This window comes from Neophocaena asiaeorientalis, unplaced genomic scaffold, assembly GCF_003031525.2.
Source record: "Neophocaena asiaeorientalis asiaeorientalis breed wild unplaced genomic scaffold, Neophocaena_asiaeorientalis_V1.1 scaffold30, whole genome shotgun sequence".
Classification (NCBI taxonomy): Eukaryota; Metazoa; Chordata; class Mammalia; order Artiodactyla; family Phocoenidae; genus Neophocaena; species Neophocaena asiaeorientalis.
The window spans coordinates 11,449,233-11,468,573 of NW_020174923.1; the positions used below are offsets into that span (position 1 = coordinate 11,449,233).

The 19,341-nt window shown below is 59.4% G+C and overlaps 1 protein-coding gene across 1 annotated transcript in view; it reads right to left on the bottom strand.

Moving 5' to 3' along the window:
• CEP131 (centrosomal protein 131) overlaps window positions 1-15,319 on the bottom strand; it is an 18,570-nt gene extending 3,251 nt beyond the window's left edge. The window contains exons 1-18 of the mRNA XM_024761210.1: window positions 15,126-15,319; window positions 12,521-12,722; window positions 11,674-11,783; window positions 11,115-11,229; window positions 10,686-10,813; window positions 8,180-8,293; window positions 7,478-7,633; window positions 6,002-6,119; window positions 5,546-5,662; window positions 5,193-5,343; window positions 4,581-4,675; window positions 3,936-4,118; window positions 3,254-3,574; window positions 3,019-3,144; window positions 1,820-1,936; window positions 1,278-1,380; window positions 370-571; window positions 1-109 (exon numbers count right to left, since the gene is read on the bottom strand). Of these exons, the coding sequence (XP_024616978.1) occupies window positions 1-109; window positions 370-571; window positions 1,278-1,380; window positions 1,820-1,936; window positions 3,019-3,144; window positions 3,254-3,574; window positions 3,936-4,118; window positions 4,581-4,675; window positions 5,193-5,343; window positions 5,546-5,662; window positions 6,002-6,119; window positions 7,478-7,633; window positions 8,180-8,293; window positions 10,686-10,813; window positions 11,115-11,229; window positions 11,674-11,783; window positions 12,521-12,706 (2,451 nt within the window). The 5' untranslated portion in view covers window positions 12,707-12,722; window positions 15,126-15,319. The remainder of the gene's footprint in view (window positions 110-369; window positions 572-1,277; window positions 1,381-1,819; window positions 1,937-3,018; window positions 3,145-3,253; window positions 3,575-3,935; window positions 4,119-4,580; window positions 4,676-5,192; window positions 5,344-5,545; window positions 5,663-6,001; window positions 6,120-7,477; window positions 7,634-8,179; window positions 8,294-10,685; window positions 10,814-11,114; window positions 11,230-11,673; window positions 11,784-12,520; window positions 12,723-15,125) is intronic.
• Between the last annotated feature and the right edge of the window lie 4,022 nt (window positions 15,320-19,341).

Sequence of the window (19,341 nt, forward strand, 5' to 3'; positions counted from 1 at the left end):
CCTGGAGGCCTGCTGGCCCAGCCGCTCCTTCTCCTCGGCCACCTCGTTGTAGAGCCGCCGCCGATGCTGCTGCAGCGCCCGCTGCTCCTGCTCCAGGTGCTGCTCGAAGCTGCGGACACAGGACCCGCTGGGGGTGGGGCCGCCGGAGTGCTGGAGTCCCCGCCCCATCCACCCCAGCCGCCAGCCGGGCACGCCCCTCAGAACTGAACTGCCCAGTACAGCCGCATCCCTCGGTGTCCTGCACCGCCCCATTTTCTCTGTCCTCCGAGGGAGGCCACCGCGGAGGAAGTGCTGTTCGATCTGGGGGGTCTGCGTACACCCCAGGCCTCACCCCCACCCTCCACGTCCCCAGAGGGCTGGGCCCCTCACCGCTGCTGGGCACGCTCCCACTCCTGACGGCCCAGCGCCTCCTTCTCCCGCTCCAGGTGCTCGCGGAGCTCCTCCGCCTGGCGTCCGTAGCGCTGGGCCGCGCGCTCGTCCGCCTGCAGCAGCTCCACCGCGTGCAGGCTCTTTAGCTTCTTCACCTCCTGCTTGTGCTTGGCGATCAGCTTCTGGATCTCAGGCTCCAGGCCTGGGGGGGCGTGGAGGGAGACCGTGCTGCAGGGACCCTCCTCCACCACTGCGGGGGCGCTGCCCCTCGCCCCTCTGTACTGTGGGGGACCCCTGACCTCTGCCCACCATGACACCAGGGCTGCAGTCCGGACTGCCCCCCGCCCGGGCTCCAGCCCAAAGCACAGCTGAGTCCACCAGTGCCCACGGCATCTCTCCCTGCCCACTGCACCAAGACTCCCTCCTTGGTGCTCTGGCCTGCTGGGTCTCCCACTGGAGGAGGGGGCTCACTGGAGAGGGTGTCCTGGGGCAGGAGGGCCGGGCATGGGCAGGCACAGCTGGGGCTGCCCCATCAGCCCTCAGAGGGATCTCTAAGTGGGAGAGGAGCGACTGTGCCGCCAGCAGGTGGCCCCCACCCCGAACCCCCATCTGGCTCGCTCCCCTGGAAGCTGGAGACCAGGAGACCCAGCAAGGGGAGTCCGGCCAAGGGAAGGTGAGGCCCCCCAACCCGGACCGGGCCCTCTGTCTGGACGCTGGTCTGTGGCCAAGCTCGTGTGCCGCCAGCCTCCCTTGCTCCTCCTGGCCTCGAGCCAGCTGGGCCGCATCCCTGAGTCTCACTGCTTCCCAGGAAGCCTCTCCGCCATGTGTGCAATTGGAACTACTGTTCTCACTCGAGACCCCCACGATTACTCCGCCCGAGTGGCAGCTCTGGGCAGAGCGGCACCCACCTTTGACCGTGATCTCCTTGATCTTCCGGGTCTTCTCATTGATCCACTTTTCCCTGCGGACTTTTTCGGTGGCGCTCATGAGTTCTTTGAGTTTCTTAATCTCCTACCAGCAAGGAAACAGGAGTCAACAGAGCAGCTGTGCGAAGCAGGAAGATGCAAATGACAGCCCCCTTCTGGCCATCCCCTGGGTTTCAGGAGGCGGCCTTTCAACAGTGACCTCGGGCAGAGCAGAAAGCACCAGGGGCTGCGGGTCGTTGTCTGACGAAAGCCAGGAGTAGTAAGTGGTGTCCCTCTGACCAGGGACCAGAGCGGCGGCATGTCCTCGGTCACCTCCTCTGAACCCCACCTCCTCATCTGCAACACGGGAGGGGTCACGCGAGTCCCTCAGCCCCTGCCCCGGGGTGTGCCACCTGCTGGGCTTGCAGGAAGCAGCTCGGAGGTCGGGGAATGAGGCTCCGGGGCCACCTGTCCTGGGGTTCCTCGCACAGGGCCTGCAGGCACAGCAGGCCTGGGGTCAGGTGTCAGGAGGGCGAGGGGCTCACCAGCTCGTGCTGCTCCCGCATCTGGGCCTCCTTGTCCTTGAGCCTCTGGTCCCCCTGCTTCAGCTCGGCCACCAGGGCCTCACACTTCTCACCCAGAGCCTTCTTGTCTTCGATCAACTGCGACCAGGGGCGGAGGTGAAGCTGCTGCCCCATGAGGCCAGGAGATCCCGCCTCCCCTCACCCGGGGGGGCCAGTGCACTAAATCCCGAAACACCCCGCTGCTCCTGGGTCTGTGCGGGACCCTGGGTCTGGGAGGGTGTGCACACATGGACAAGGGGCTGCAGCTGCCCCCGGCCCTCAAGCCCCCTGAGACCTGGCTGGTGTCAGCGGAGCTCAGGCAGGGACGGTGCCTTGACTACAAGCCCTCCACTGTGGCCACATCAGGAGCTTCCTGGAATGGGGGTCATTCTTTTGACCCCGTCACCTGGCCTGTGGAGAAGGGCCTGCCCGTCGCCTGCCAAGGGGTCTCTGTGAAGCCCCAGGATGGCACCCAGCCTCACTGAGGGCTCCAGGCAGACCCCCAATTTGGAGACACCTATGACCACCAGGCAGAGTGTCGCTAATGGTCACGGGAGGCCGCTCGGTTCCTCTGGGCGCCTGCCTCTCTTCAAAGACCCCGCACCAGAGTTTTCCTCAGAAAAGGACCCGATGGGGGGGCTTGACTGAACACAGTGTGGGGCTGAAGCTTCCACCACCCCGTCAAGGGAGCTCTGGCTGTCCCACCAGCCCCAGCAGACCAGGAGTGGCCTCCCCGGGACACGGACAGTCTGGAACACACAGGAAAGTTCAGGGTGTGTCCTGCTGGATGCCTCCCACCAGGCCCCCAGAGGACCAAGCGGTCCTCTGAGTGATCCCACATGCCTGGACCCCATCCTGGATGTGCTCTGCCCAGCAGCTCCTGCTGCCCGCCCACCATGCTGGGCTGGGGAGCACGGCCATGGGTGGGGGGAGGATTATGGCTGGGGGGAGCATCGCTGGGGGCTGGTGAGCAGCACCCAGTGGGGCTGGTGTGCACAGACAGGACCAGCCCTGGTCCCCACAGGGGAAGATGCCGTCCGTTTCTACAGAAGGAGAAGGAGACCCACAGGGGAGGCCAATGGCTCCAGAAATCTCCATGAGGCCCGAGCTGGTCGGGAACCCAGTCCCGTTCTCCTCCCTGACAGCCCTGCCCTCAAGCCCCGCCTCCCAGGCAGCGCCACCTGGTCGATGAAGGACAGGTGCCGCCGTACGGTGGCCTCGTAGTGCTCCTTCTGCTGCCGCAGCTGCCGACCCAGCTCCTTCTCCGTCTCTTTGACCCGCCGGATGGTGAGGTCGCGCTGCTGCGCCTGTGGGGGATGCGGGAGATGAGACAGAGATGAGGCCCTCAGGGGGCAGGCCGGGCACTCGCTGCAGCTGGGGACATGGGGACGGAGGCAGTGCTGGTGGCGACGTTACCAGCGCCCTCTGCAACAGCACCATCGCCTGCTTCTTCTCCTCCACCTCCAGCTGCAGCCGCATCACCGACGTGCTGACCTCGGACGCAGGCTCCAGGCGCCCCAGCCCCTCCTCTGGCACGGGCCCCTGGAGACCCCTCCACACCTGGGGGGCCGAGGCCGGCGGGCCCTGCCCAGACTTCTCCATCTCATCCAGGAAGCTCATAATACTCTGCAGCTTGGCCTCCGAAAGCAGGGGCCCATCCTCACGGGGGCAAGCAGCCACACTCAGCTTCCCAAATTTCTCCAGGTTGTCGGCTGTCAGGGAGCTGGAATCGTCCTCCTGCGGGGGGCGGGGGCGCAGCGGAAGACTCTGGGCTGGCCTTCTAGGAGCTGCTCAGGGCCCCCTGGGGCAGGGGAGGGCCTGGTCCGGAGGGAGGGCCTCTCAGGCTGCCCAGACCCTGGCAGGGCATCCATCACCTGGGGGCACCACTGGCAGAGAGGCGGTGCCCACCCCACCTCCACCCCTGGGTTATTCTGGGGGTCCTAAACCTTAATGAGCCTGGGGATGACAGGGGGGGTTCAGCAAGGTCCCATCTGGCCCTCGTTAGCATCCTGACTAGAGCAGGGAGGAGCCCGGTGGACTTCCCTGGCCCCCAAAGCGCCCCTGTGACTGCGTGGACAGTGGCAAGGCCCACGGTCACCTCGTCGGTCCAGGCGTATTTGTCCTTGTGGTAGGCCTGGGGGCGGGGCAGCGGCTCAGGCTCCTGCTCCAGCAGCTTCAGCGTGTCCAGCAGCTCGTCCAGGGTTGCCCTGGACTTGGCCCTGCTCCCAGCAGGGCCCAAAGCTTCCAGGCCCTCGCCAGCCATGTCCTGGGAGCTGGCATCCTGCAGCAGATGGGCCATTAGAGGCAGAGACCACCAGAGGACGGTGGGGGGAGAGGCCGGGGTGAGGCTTCCTCCACACGGGTGCCTGCCCGCTCAGCCACAGGGACTGGGCTTGCCCCCCAACCCACCTCCAGGGAAACAAAAAGGGCGGCCGAGTGAGATGGGTCCGGACCTGGCCTCCTCGTCCCTCAGGCTGGAGGCGTTGGCCAACACCTAACCTCTGAGCTTCCAGCTCTCTTCTGTGGGTCTGCACAGGCTCCACCCCAGTGTCCATGAAGACCCAGCGGGATTCCAGAGCAACCACTGAGACCCCAGCCCTCCGCTGGAGTGACAAGACCCATCCTGGGTGGCCTTTCCTGGTGTGAGTGACCCCACAGCCAGGGAGGGGCAGGGAAAGGGCAAGCACAGATGCACCCCAGAGCTGAAGCCGGGCAGGGAGGGCAGGAAGGGCTGTGCCGAGACCTGAGGTTTGTCCTCTGGAAGCTGCCGGGGCTCTGGCGACGAGTCGCGGGCAGGCTGGCAGGGGTCCTCCGGGCCTGCAGTGCGGAGGCCAGCCCCTGCACAAAGGAACGCAGCGTCAGCCCACCTGGGGGCAGCGAACGCGGGGGAGCCCTTGGGAAGAGGCCAGGGAAGGGGGATGCAGGCCTGGGACAGCACGTGCCACAGTGGACCTCATGGAACAGCGGGGACAATAGAGAGCCCTGACCTCCCGGGGCGAGAGGTCAGGTAGCTGGTGCAGCTGCTCTGTAGGGACCCTGTGTCCAGCTCCAGAGTAACTGGGGCACAGGTGGAGGAGCAGGGCCTGGCGTCTGCTGAGAACGACGCCCCTCCTCCATGGGTGGAAGCTACAAACAGGGCAGTGGCACAGGGGGCCAGAGGACACTGGCAGAGGCCACACCTCCTTCTCAGCCACGGGCCTCCCTGAGGGAAGGGGATGGGGAGGTCTGGGCATGGGGTGTCCGCCTTCAGGGATGGCTGCACCTGGGGTCACCATACCCGGGGTGCCTGTACATAGAGCCAGAGGCAGAGGTGGGCAGGTGGCAGGGCAGCCTCCGGGCTCTCGGACCTGCTCACCAGTGTTATTGGCCTTGCGGGTCTGCTGGGCGGCGCTCCCCGGCCTCAGGGTTGGCTCCTGGGTGGTCTGGGGCTTCCCCGGCTCCCCCGGCCCCTTCAGCAGCCCAAGGTCAGCGTTACCTGACTTCTGGGCTCGCTTCTGCTGCAGTTCCTGCCGTGGGGAGCACCTGTGAGCAACCCCGCCTAGGGGAGAGGGTGGCCCCTTGTCCTCCCCAAGCCGTGCTGCCCAAGGCCCCACACCCAGGGGCTCAGGGAAGGGGGCGGCGGGGCCCCCAGGAGCACAGTGGTGCTCTTGGCACACGGGGGTCCTGCCTTAGCACCGGGCTCCCCATGTGGCTCAGGTCACCCCTCACCTGGATGGCTGCCCTCCGGGCCTGGCGCGCCTTCTCCTCCCGGGCCTTCCTCCTGGCCACCTCCTTCTGTTGGTGCCGGTCCAGGAGGGTCCCCTCTCCTAGCCGCTGCCGCTGCCCCTGCAGAAGCTGAGCCATGGTGGGTTTCACTGGGAAGATGGGGTTGCCCCATCCTGCCATTTCTCTGCCCCACAGAGGACAAGCCCCCCCTCTCCCAGGTGGCCAGCGGCTCCTGCAGGTGGGAGATGGCTTTGCATCCCAGCCAGAAACCCACCCCACCTTTCAGCAGGCCCTGCCAACCGAGTGACTCAGGAGGGAGGAAGCTGGGCCCCCAGATGGGGGGGACCCATGGGGCAATTCTAGGTTCAACCCCACTGGTCCGAGAAACCCTGCCATATAGCTGGACCCCTGGGATTCTCGCCCATGCCCTCAGGGTATGGCTCACACACCCACGCTGACCTCTTGCTTGGACGCCAGCAGGTGCTCCAGGCGGGCGGCTCCAGCTCGGCGCCGTTGCACTTGATGTCGGTACCAGCGCTGGATGGTGATGGCGGCCTGGTTCACCTGGTGGATAAACCTGCCAGAAAGTGGGGCTCAGGATGGAGGCAGCCGAGCCAAGGCCTCCCTCCCCGGGTCTCCAGAAGGCCCAGCAGGCAGAGAAGCCGGCGGCTGTGCACGTGGCCCTTCTTCACGTGCCAGCGTTCCCCAGGGAAATGGAAATGCTCATCCGCACAGGTTATTCACAATTGCTAGAAACAGAAAGTAACCCAAAGGCCCACCACCTACGGCTGAGCACCGTGTGCTCCTGACAGCGACATTACTCACAGACAAACAGCAACAAACCAGGGACTCTGCAGGCCAGGCACAGGAGGCCACAGGCCGGTGCTCTAGTCAGGGCCTGCTAGGGAAGGCAAGCTGCAGGGGACAGGCTGGTGTGGCCAGGGTCTCGGCCGAAAGGGGCTGGGTGAGAGGCATGCAAGGGGCTCCCGGGGGTGACATCATTCCGTCTGCACGTGCATCAAACTCATAGACCTGTGCCCTGAAGGGGGCGTGTGTGGCTGTACGTAAATTATACTCGGTGCCCTGAAGGGGGCGTGTGTGGCTGTACGTAAATTATACTCGGTGCCCTGAAGGGGGCGTGTGTGGTTGTACGTAAATTATACTCGGTGCCCTGAAGGGGGCGTGCGTGGTTGTACGTAAATTATACTCGGTAAAGCGGGTTAAACCCAAAGCCTTCACCTCGGCTCTCAGGGACACTTTGTTGATTCACTCAGCAAAGGTGCTAATGGACCATCTAGGATGTGAGCAGTCACCGGCCGTGGGACATGCACGCAGAGGGGAACCCTGGCGGGGACACCCGGGCCTCACCCAGCTCGTCCCGCTTGCCCACTTCCAGGACCCAGTCCCAAGCTCTACTGGGACAGCAGGGGTGACTGCTCAGCCAGGTGAGGCTCTCAAAGCCCAGCCTCTGATCGCTAAGTGGTTCCTGACGGGGCACAACGTCACAGACCTGGGGCTGCAGCAAAGATCCCACCATGCCCACCCTCCGCGCTCCCCTGGGGCAAGATTCTAGGGGCGGCTCCATCAGTTGTTTGGAGTTTTTCAGTTTTATATCTTCTTTCTGCTTAATGTTTTTTTAACTAACAGTTTTACTGAGGTATGGTTTACATACTTATAAAATTCACCCATTTTGAGTATACGATTCAATGATTTTTAGTAAATTTACAGAGTTGTACGACCGCCACCCAAAGCACTCCCCTGGCCCCAGGCAGCCACCGCTCTAATTTCTGTTTCTGCAGATTTGCCTTTCTTGACGTTTTATATAAAAAGAATTGTACGTGTGGTCTTTTCAGCCTACATATCTTAAAACACCTCTTAAATGGAAATTTCTCCCACTGGTACCTCCGGTCTCCTCCCAGCCCCAGCTGCGGTCACCTCTCAGCCTCCTCCTCGGTCACCTCCTTCCGTCTGAGCTGGCCGGCGGTGCCCCCCGAGTTGTTCTGGACCGTGTGGTTGCTACGGGCCGCGTTCTTTTGTGGCTTCCCGAGGCTGCTGCCCTCGCCCTCGTCCGTGGCTGCCTTGATGATGTTGCTGACCGGGAGGGCAGAGAAAGGCTCACAGCCTCCTGACAGGGCCCCCATCTCCTGGCCCCCGGGGGACAGCTCTGCCCGCAGCCCGGGGAGGTGCCTCGGCCTGGTCCTGGGGCCTTGGGCCTGGCAGGAGGCACCCACAGATCCTGTCCCCTGTTCTGACTTGCTGGTCATTGCCAGGGTCACCTACTCTGCCCCCACCAGAGCCCGTCTGGTGGCACCCAGGGTTAATGGGCACTGCATTTAAAACAGCAGAAAGGTCTCAAATGTTACAGGATCCCAGAGCCAGATGGTGACTCAAGATACCCAAGGGCCGCCCCCGGCCTAAGCACAGCGTGCGGCAGATGCGGGGCTGGCGGACTAGGGGCTGCTCTGCTCAGCTGAGCTCAGCCCTGCTTGAGACCCTCCTTGGCTCTGGTCTTAGCCGGGGACCGGAGACTCAGGGGGTGGCTGCGGCTTCCTCGGCAGGACCTCAGGCTGGAGTGAGCCCGGGCCCACCTGTGTGGCCCAGGTTGCGCACCGTGCAAGGCTGGAGCCAGGGCCTTACTTGAGGGAGGGAGCCATGTGGTTGGAGCTCTTGGGAGGCGGCACCTTCTCCGAGGGGGTGTAGTGGTTGTGTACCATGGTGGTGACGCAGTTGCCCACGGCGCCCTTGTTGCTCCTGCCAGGAGAGACCAGGGCGGGGGGGTCAGGCTCTGGGAAAGACCCCCGAGTCGTGCTGTTGATGCCAGGGCTCACTGTGGCATCGTCTCAGTGTCCCTGCCAGTGGGGCCCTTCTTGGGACCCGAGAAAGCTCCGCCAGGGCATTCCACCGAGCAGAACCCAAGGTTTGAGGGTGAAAACTGCAGCCCCTGACTTCGGACATGCCTGCGACAGGGTGGGGGAATGGTCACAGACCAGTCAACAGAGAAAGGACCTCCCCCTGCCAGTTACATGTGATGGATGGAATACACACTGTTTTCTCTCTGCCCCTCTCAAACCCGCCAGAAGGAATAAAAAATGTACAAACACACAAGGATGAGAAGACGAGACAGCGGCAAAGAGATGTCCACAAAGTTCTTGAGGACGAGGAACAGAGGGCCCAGCGGTGACTGACTCGCAAAGTGAGTGAGGGGAAACCTGGGTGCCGCAGGGGCCACGAGGTGGCTGGTCTGCACCCCAGAATCCAGGGAGGTGCGGGAAGCAAGGGCACCTGGCTCTTCCAAAGCAGCAGCTGTGCCTGCACCCCCTTCCTCACTCTGAGCATCAGGCACCATGCCCACCCTGCCCCGCCCCTCCTCCTGCAGAAGACAAGCAGCTAGGTCTCCAGGTGAGAGTCTGTGCACTGGACCAGGACACCCTCCAGCCCTTTCCTGCCAGCCCGCAGAACTGGTGGCCCTCAAATTACCCCACGGGGGAGACAGGAGGATCTCTCCCTGGAGAGACTGGGCAGCCCCAGCAGAAAAGTCCCAGACGCAGACAGGTGGGGAGCCCCCAGCACAGCAGCCTGGTCCCCACACAATCACCCCAAAGTGAAGCCTCCAGGCAACTTTTAGGGCCTCCCTCTTAAATTCTGACAGAGCTAGTATTCCAGACATTTGGGGAAAGATCCACATGTAAAAAGTCAACAAACAGAATATGATGGAAATAAGGCCAAGCAAAGAACAGGACATTTCAACAAATGTACACTCAGTGTCAGGCTGTGCTGATAAATCTTTAACAGCCAAGTCTCTAGAGAGAAAAGCTCTTATCTGCAGCATCTGCCAATGTCAGTGACAATAGTTCCCACCACGGCTGATTTCAGACACCCTGGAACCAGAGCCGGGCAGAGGAAGACGGTCAGCCTCGTGAGCCGGTGCAGGCAGCTCCAGCCGCCGCTGCGTGGAATCCTCAAACACGTGAGAGACGAAACAAGAACAAGATGCTACGAAAGAGGAAGGACGGAGAGACATTCGAGAACAAGAGGAGCTACAGGAGAAGAAACAAAGCGAGCAAAGGGTTGAAATACACAGTTAAGTGCATCTATCAGAAAGCAGATCCCAAAGCTGAAGAGAAAGAAAAGGGAAGACGCCAACTTTGTAGAATCAACTCAGGAGGCCCAACGTGCAAATAACCGCAGTCGCAGAAAGAACGGGAAAAAGAAAAGGGAGAAAACTGTCAAAGAAATGACAAGAGGAAATTTCCTAGGACCGAACAGCACAAGTGTGCACATGGACCAGCCACCAAAGCCCAGTGTGATGAGTGAAAGAACCACGTCGAAGGCCTGGCCCTGGGACCTTCCACAACAGAGAAATGAAAAGATGACTCAAACTGCTTCTAGAGGGAGGAAAACGGACACGTGAAAGGACTGGGGATCAGGAAGGCAGTGAATTCACAACAGCTCTCCACGGAAACTGAGCAATTGCTTCAAGATGTCAGGAAGGCTTTCCAATCTAGAACTCAGCGCCAGCCAAACTCTCAGTCGGTGGAACGGTCACGGCATGTTCAGGCACACGTGGTCTTAGAAACTTTACCTCCCGCACATCCTTCCTGAGGAATCTACGGGAGGATGTGCTCCGCTAGAGATGGAGGAAACGGAGGGCCTACCAGGAGGGAGGGGGTAGCAGAGGGAGGCCAGCTCGGACCCAGGCAAGAGAAGACAGGGCTCCGAGAGGTTTCTCTGGAGGAAGGTGGACGGGCAGGGCACCTGCTGGCCTGCTGGAGGGGAGTTCTAAGGTTCTCTTGTCAAGTCTGGGAGAAGAAGTGACCCACACACAGACGACGAACCAAGGAGGAAAACAAGAGATCATTTTTAACTCCGGGAAAAACAAAAGTGTGCCCCAAACATCAACAACGTCTCTTGAGCAGATTCTGCTCTGAGGTTCACATCTTGGATTCCTCAATCCTCCTGACTCTGGGGGGCAAACACAACCATTATCCCCTTGGTATAAATGAGGATCCTGGGGCCCAGGAGGGTTAAGCAACCTGCCCACAGAAATGTTCCGAGGCACCCTGGTCCAGACACAAATAAGACAAAGCGGCCACCCCCGGGAGCTCTGGGTGGGCAGGGCCGTGTGGCCCTGCATCCGGCGCACCTGTTGTTGGCGGTAAAGTTGGGGGCCAGGGGCACCGTGCACTCTCTCCTCCGTGGGCCCACCGGCACGTCGAGGGTGCCAGGACTCTGGGCATCGGGTGGCAAGGTGAAGACCTTGGGCTGGTCATCCTGCACATAGACGACAGCCTGTGACCTCGCTGCACACGCCACTGACACAGGGCCCCTGCCCTGCCCCCACTGTCCCACACACACAGGGGGAGCGGTGGGATGGCCTAAGGGCTGGGACATTCTTTGCTGCTCCTCCTTACGTTGACCGCTGTGGTCAAAGCTGGCTAACTAACACTGATGCCCCCCACCCCCTGCTGGCCCACCCTGCAGGGGCAGTGAGAACGAAGCCGGAACCAGGTGTCACTCCCAGCGGACACGGGCTGTGTGACGTCCTGTCCGCTCAGCTCAGCTGCAGCCTCACCAGGACATTCCACGTGGCTCCCTTCTCGCCAGAAGCTTTGCTCAGACCGGCAGGCCTCTTTCTCCCACCGGGGCTGCCCTCGAAGAGTGTCAGGAAGTCCGGGGGCTCTTCTGGCCTGTGTCACAGAGAGGACAGCAAGCAGGGATAGTCACTGGGCCCGGGGAGCCCGGTTCCAGGAACCCGGACGGGGGTCATCTTACGAGGGGACAGGAGGGACCAGGTCACCGGTGGGGACTCCTGCTCCCCAGCCCACAGCATAAAATATCATTTGTCAGCCCCGATCTGACAACCGCGCCTGGAAGAGGTGCTCACACCTGTCCTGTGGCCACCACAACACCTCAGGGAAAGCGCAGCAAGGACAAGGAAGAGGCGCAGGCAGGGGGATGGTGGCCTTGAGGTCCACATCCCTGCGCGGGAAATGACGGGCCAAGACTCATCCCGCCCGCCCCGCCCAGGGCTGGGCCCCCATCCAGCCAGCGCTCACACCAGTGAAGCTGGGAGAAGGGCTAACAGAGGGAGGAGAGAGCAGGCCGGGGGTACCTGAGGGGTCAGAGGTTACCTTAGGGGGCCAGGCCATGCCTGGTTGGCTTGTGGCTGGTTGACCTGCGTGGCACTGTTAGATCTGCGAAGGTTGCTGATGGCCCGGGAGCCTCCGGGCCCTGGGGCCTCCTGCCAAAAGGAGGGAAGCAACCAACCATGTGGCCAAGGTTTTAGACCCTCGCCAGTCCACGCAGCACCAGGCCAGGCTTGGACACAGATTTAGAGAGAGGCTCTCCTGGGTCACACGTAGACAGGTGGGCAGGGGAGCAGCATGGGGGTCCTGGGTTTGACCTGCTGAGCGGGGGCAGGTCCTCGGCCTCTCACACGAAGTGGGAGCTCCTCACCCCTGGCAGATGGAAGGTCCGAGAGGAAGCGTGTAAGGCCCGCCCAGGAGCCGCAACAAAGGCTGACCATACTCCTCGTCACTTTCTAACCAACGAGCCTGGCCGCTCACTCCCCCTGCAGCTCTCGCCCCACAGCTCCCGCGGCCATCCTGCTGCCCGCCTGCCCTGCCCTGCCTGGTATCTCAAGGCCACCAGGAGCTCCTCCTTCCCCACACATCAACCCCGTTTACAGAGGAATCACACAAATCCAAATGTTGCTGGAACAGGAGGGACAGAGGGCTTGGTGCTGGCAGGATCTAGGCTCTGCCCAGGGCCAGCCGACCCCAGTCTTGGCCTCTTGGTGAGTCAGCTCCCTGGTCTACAAGCCAGAGTCCTTCCTGCCCCGGGGTGGCCCCAGGGATGCACCGGATGATGGACATGAAGGTGCCTGCTGAGGTGTGGAGCTTACCCAGGAGTCAGACGCCACCCCGAGGTAGGGAGCCCTAGACACCCCTGGACCTGAGGCCCAGCCCTAACACTCACCAGCATCTTCCTCCTTGGCTCACTGCCAGTGACCACGGAGATGGAGCGGGCGATGGGCTTGGCGGTGGAGGCACTGTTGGGACGCCGGGACATGGGTGGAGGGAGGCCTGTCAGACTCAGGTCCATGCTTTCCAGGCTGCCCTCGGGAGGGCCGGAGGGGCCGCTGAGGGCCCTGGAGCCTTTCATGGTGGACAAGTAGGCCCTGAGCAGGGAAGAAGGGATGCGAGGAGGTGTCCTCCGAGGAACCAGATGCGCACACATAACCTCTGGCCCGGCCGCAGGGGCCCAGGGCGCCTGAGTCTGCCTGCCACCCAGCTCCCTGGAAGCCTGCCACGCCCACCACCCTCCTCACTGGGTGGCCATCTCCTCATTAGGAGCAGAAGCGAGTGACAGAGTGGGACCCCGAGCACAAACGGCTAAAGGAGGGCCTCCTGGGGTCAAGATGACCTTCCCCGGAGGGGCACTGCTGGGGGTGGCTGGGGGCTGCGGCAGTCATGGCCGTGAGCCCCCACCCCGTGACAGGTACTCCACCCGCCTGGGCCCCATATTCCTCACCTGTAAAATGGGCCTTTAAAAGTGCCTCCCCAGGGGTTATCGTGAGGCTCAGACAAGACAGCCGTGAGGCTGGCACGTGGTGAGCACCCCACAGGCGATATTCTAACTGGGGTTAGGGCCCCCAAACTTATCTGACCACAGAACCCCCTCCATCTCCTCAGAACCACCCAGAATATCCACGAGCTCCTGGGATGCAGCATCTGCTCTCGTGTCCAGGTTCCCCTCCTCCCCTCCTAGGTTGGCCACCTCTGCAGCGTCCCGTGTTGGCCCTTCCTCTTCCGACTGCTCAGCCCTGGGCCTCTCTCTTCGTCCCGGGGGACTGCCTCTGGCCTCCTGGCTTCAAACACCATCCATGGGCTGCCGGTTCCCACAGGCATACCTCCCGCCCCCCTGTCCCCTAGTTCCCAACTTAGCTAACCACGCAGCCCCTGGCACCTCAGACCCAAGCGGACTCCTGACCACCACCTCCAGCGCCCTTCCCTGGAGGGCATTTTCTGAAACTCAGACCGAAGATCCGGGTCTCGTCCCGACATCCTCTCCCTCACCTCCACACCTGCCCCCTCAGCAACCCAGCCGATGCCCCTTCCCCGTCAATCCCTTCCCTCCACAACCCCCATCTGAGCCCCCATCTCCTCAAACTGGACAACCGCAGCAGCCCCTCCCCGCAGGGCAGCCACAGTTGATCTTTCTGAACCGGGTCTCAGATCAGGCTATGCCCCCAGTGAAGACCCTCCGAGGACTCCCAGGCAGGGAGAATAAAGTCCACATGCCTAATGCCCCTCAGACCTGACCCTGACCTCTGTAACCTCCTCACTGCCTCCCTTTTCCCTCCTCAATCTGCTTGAGACCCTTCCCTGGGATGTCACGAGGCCCCCTTTCACTCAGAGGGCTGCCTGTCGCTGTCACTCTTCATTCCCTCATCCTGCTTCATTCTTCTTCACTTGACCACCTGCGCACACAGGTTGGTCTGTGCACTGCCTGATGCCCTCGTAAGAAGGTAAAGTCCATGAGCGTGGGGACCATGCAGCCCCAGAACCCGGCACGTGGCAGGTGTTCAGGTAATAAGAGGGGGTGAGCCGGCACCAGGAATGACCAGAGAGGAATGAGCACAGCCCTCTGTGCCACGGAGGACTCTGGTGGGCCAGCGGGCACACACCATCGTCCCCCAAGGTCAGCACTGCAGCCTCCTTCAGCCCCAACACCCACAGCAGAGGCTTTGGCCCCTACTCTCCAGAGTGAGGGCAGAGGCTGTCCCTGCCACTCACCAGGCCAGTGTCCTCAATTATGCATTTCCGGTCGGGTCCTGGGGGTGAAATTTAACACCCTCCTCGCCTCGAGGCACTGGCCACACCCACGTGGACCCAGGCTGGCCCACTAGAGAAGGAGCCTGCAGGGCTCTGGGATGGTAAACACCGCCTCTCCGTGGAAACCTCCAGGCCAGACCTCACCTTGCATATAGAGGTGTCCCTCCCAGGACCTGCAGGTGGGTGTCCAGAGTCTCTGCCTGGACCCCTCAAGATGGGCTGTCCCAGGACCCCAGGCAGCTTCTCTGCCCGGCAGCTCCCCATCTCTCTGCGGTTTGGCTCAAGGTGGTGAGACCGGACTGCTGCTGACTGGTTTCCACCCCATCCTCCTGGGAAGGCAGGAGGAGCTCAACGGCCCTGGGGCATGAGCCTCTCCTCACCTGTGCGGGGGTACCGATGGGCCCTCACCTGCACCCTCCCCCTCATCTGGGCAGACCCCTTTACCTGCATAAGGACCCCCCCGGTCACCTGCGTGGACCCCCTCACCTGTGCGAGAGCCGTAGACCCCTTCACTTGCGCTGGCCTCCGCATCTGGGCGGGCCCAAGACCACCTCACCTGCGCGGGGACGCCCTCGTCGGAACGAGGCCCCACTCACCTGCACGTTCCACCTCACCTGCGCAGCCCGGGATGCCCCTCCCTGCGCGGTCCAGGAACCCCCTCACCTGCGCGGGCCCCATCATCTGCGCAGGCCCTGGACCCCCCTTCACCTGCGAGGGCAACCCCACCAGCACAGGGATCCCCTCACCTGCGCGGGTCGGGCCTGGGACTCTGGGCCTGCGGGGCCGAACGGCGAGGGGTGCGCGGGGCCCTCCAGGCGGGGACCGGCGGGGCCCAGGCTTTGGGCCGGCGACTTCACGCCCCCGGCCCCGGCGCTGACTCCGAGGCCCGGTGACAATGAAACGGCCTGGAGGCCGGGCGAGCAGCCGCAGCTAGCAACCAGCAAACAGCCTAGCACCTCCTCCCCGTCCGTCACGGAGGCCCGCCTTTCCTGCCCGCGCCGCTTTCGAATTGGCCCTCCGGCCTCCCGCTCCGGACATCCCGGGAGCTCATTGGGCCGCTCGGCTGTCCTTCGGGAAGTTCAGGCGTGGGAGGAGCAGCAGAGAGCTGGGGGCCCGTGGTGGCGGCGGGCTGCCGATTGGACTTGGCTGCGGGAGGCGGGGTCTCAGCAGAAGTGGGGGCGGGTCCTGGGCGGAGCCTGTGGGGAGGGATGGGGGAGGAGGAGTAAGGGGCGGGGTACGGGGAGAGCAGCCGGGGGTGTGTGGTCGCTCCAAGCTTCTCTTTCACCCCAGCTCAGCCAACTTGCGCGGCTGCCACAGGGTCCCCGAACTCCCACGCCGTCCCCCGGCTCCCACGCATACCTCGGCTCCCACGCCGCCCCCCGGATCCCACGCGGAACCTCGACTCCCACGCGGTCCCCGGGCTCCCTCCTTGCCGAGACCCGTCTGGACACGTGGGTCCCGCGACCCTCTGAAAGCTCCGTTTGGGGGTCCAGACCTGCGAGTCCCAGGGAGGCCCGCCTTGGGGGAAACGTGAAGCTGTCAATAGAGTGCCCTTTCTCGGGCGGCCCTGACACTGACTCCCACACCCAGTGCGCGGTGGCGTTGCGCTTTTTGTCTCCATCTTTTCTGTCTTGAGGATGCCTTTTTTTTTTTTTTTTGCCTCCTTCCCGAAAGTTTTAATCCTCCCACCTCCACCCCCGCACCTGGGGGTTGTTTCCTATTATAACCCATGTCCATAGGCCCCACTGGCAGGGCCTCTCCTCCTTGGTGTCCCAGGTGTCCCACGAACTGCACGGTGCATCCTCCCCAGCGCGCAGGTGGACCCAGCACGCCCAGCGCCGCGCTGCTCGGTCAGATTCCACCGGTCTGTGATCCCTTCACCAGGAAAGCGCCCTCTCCTCCACGAAACTTCTGATCTCACCAAGTCGTCTTTCCCTTAAAAATAACAGCACTTTGCTGATTTTTGCCCCACTTTTACAAATTAAATACTTTTTTACTTTAAAATTTTTAAATTTATGTCAATAAAAATCACATTTTGGTGTGTACAGCTGAGTTTTGATGATGCCTAGAGTTGTACCACCACGCAAACAAGGCACAGAACATTTTCTCCCCTCCCCAAACCCTGGGCTGCCTCTGTGTAGCCAAACCCTCCCCACCCCTTGCCCCAGCCACCACTAACCTGTCCCCTGTCACTATGATTTTGCCTTTTCCAGAGTGTCGTAGAAATGCAGTCCTGCGGTGTGTAGCATTTTGGGTCTGGCTTCCTTCGCTTAGCGGTGTGAGAGGCATCCATGTTCCTCTTCATTGCCGACTAGTATTCCACAGTATGCGTGAACCATACTTTATTACTCAGCAACCCAAGGACATAGGGTTGTTTGCAGTTTGGGACAATTATGAATGGAACTGCTGTAAACATTCACTTTTAGGCTCTTGTATAAACATAAGTTTTCATGTCGCTTGGGTAAATAAATACTTAAGAGGGGACTACTAAATTGTATGGTAGGTACATGTTTAACTGTTTAAGAAACCGCTCAACTTTTCCAAAGGAGGTGTATCTTTTTACATTCTCATCAGCAGCGTCTGAGTTCCAGTTGCTCCCCATTGCTCTCACACTTGATATTACTGGGTTTTTTAATTATTATTTTTTTTAAGTAATACTAATAGGTGTGTAGTGGTATCCCACGTGGTCTTCAATGGCATTTCCCTAATGATGTCGAAAATCTATTCATGCACTTCTCTGCCCTATATTCATATACCTTCTTTGGTGAGGTGTCTGTCCAAATCTTTTGCCAACTTTGTAAACTGGGGTTTTTGTTTTATCATCGAGTTTTGAGTGTTCATTATATGTTCTTGATACAAGTCCTTCCTGAGGGCTGTGATTTGCAAACATCTTCTCTAGTCTGTGGCTTGTCTTTTTGTCCTCTTCACTGTGTCATTCAAAGGGAAGTTCTTCAACTTTGAAGACGCCCAGTTTTTTCTATTAGAGTTTGAGCTTTTTGTATCTCATAGACGTTGCCTAATCCAAGGACAGAACATTTTCTGCTAGGTTTTCTTCTGGAAGTTTTACACTTAGGTCTGTGGCTCACTTTAAATTTTGTGTAAGAGGGGCTTCCCTGGTGGTGCAGTGGTTAAGAATCTGCCTGCCAATGCAGGGGACACAGGTTTGAGGCCTTGTGCAGGAAGATCCCACATGCCGCGGAGCAACTAAGCCACAACTACTGAACCTGTGCTCTAGAGCCTGTGAGCCACAACAACTGAGCCCATGCACCACAACAATTGAAGCCCACATGCCTAGAGCCTGTGGTCTGCAACAAGAGAAGCCACCGCAATGAGAAGCCCATGCACCACAATGAAGAGAAGCCCCCGCTCACCGCAACTAGAGAAAGCCCGTGCAGCAACAAATACCCAACACAGCCAAAAATAAATAAATAAAATAAATTTAAAAAAACACTTGTGTAAGATGTGAGATGGGGCCAAGCCTCATTCTTTTCTTCCAGTTGTTTTAGTACTATCCGGTGAAAGTCTATCCTTTCTCCATTGAATTACCTTGACACCTGTGGAAAACCAATTGACCATATCTGTGTGGGTCTGTTTCTGAACTGTCTGTACTGGTCCATTGAGCTGTGTCTGAACTTTCACCCATCTCACACTTCAAATCAGGTACTGTGAGCCTTCTGTGGTCTTTTTCAAAATCACCTTAGCTATTCTAATTGCTTTGACTTTGGCTGTAGCTTTTAGGATCAGCTTGTCTCCATCTACAAAAAATCCAAGGGGAGTTTGATGGGGATTATGTTAAATCTATAGATCAATCTGGGGAGAATTGACATCTTAACAGTAAAATTTTCCAATCTGTGAACATGGTATATCTCTCCATTTATGTAGGTCTTCATTGATTTCCTTCATCAGTCTTTTGTATTTTCATCATATGGAGCCTACATATATTTTTTAGATTTATACCTAATTATTTCATTTTTCAGATGCTATCATAATAGTGTTTTTTTGGTTTTTCTTAAATAAATTTATTTTTTTATTTTTGGCTGTGTTGAGTCTTCATTGCTGTGTGCAGGCTTTCTCTAGTTGCAGCGAGCAGGGGCTACTCTTCCTCGTGGTGCATGGCCTTCTTATTGCAGTGGCTTCTCTTGTTGTGGAGCACGGGCTCTAGGCGCGTGGGCTTCAGTAGCTGTAGCATGTGGGCTCAGCAGTTGTGGCACGTGGGCTCTAGAGCGCAGGTTCACTAGTTGTTGTGGTGCGTGGGCTTAGTTGCTCCGCGGCATGTGGGATCTTCCCGGACCAGGGCTTGAACCCGTGTCCCCTGCATTGGTAGGTGGATTCTTAACCACTGCACCACCAGGGAAGCCCTATCATAAATAATAGCTTTTTAAATGTCAATTTCCAATTGTTTATCACCAGTATACGAAAATACAGTTCATGGTATAATTTACTCTGTAGCCTGTGTTCTTGCTAAACTCATTTATTAGTTTTAGGGTTTTGTGTGGATCCCATGTGATTTTCTACATAGACAATCATGCTCTCTGTGAATAGAAAGTTTTATTTCCTCCTTTCCAATGTGTTTGCCTTTTGATTTTTTCTTGTTTTATTTTGTGGCTGGAGCTTCCAGGACAATGCTAAACAGAAGTGATGAGCGTGGACAACCTGGCCTTGTTCCCAATCTTAGGGGGAAAACATCCAGTCCTTTGCCATTAAGTATGGTGTTAGCCATGAGATTTTTGTAGATACCCTTTACCAGGTGAAAGAAATTGTTATATTTCTAGTTTGCTGCTTTTTAAAAAATCATGAATGAATGTTGAATTTTCTCTCTTGCTATTTCTGTGTAAAATGATAATGTGATTCTTTCTCCTTTAGTGTGTTAACATGATGAATTGCACTGCTTGATTTTCAGATGTTGAACCAGCCTTCCTTCCCCAGGAAAAGCTCCACTTATTGTGATGTATTACTTTTTGT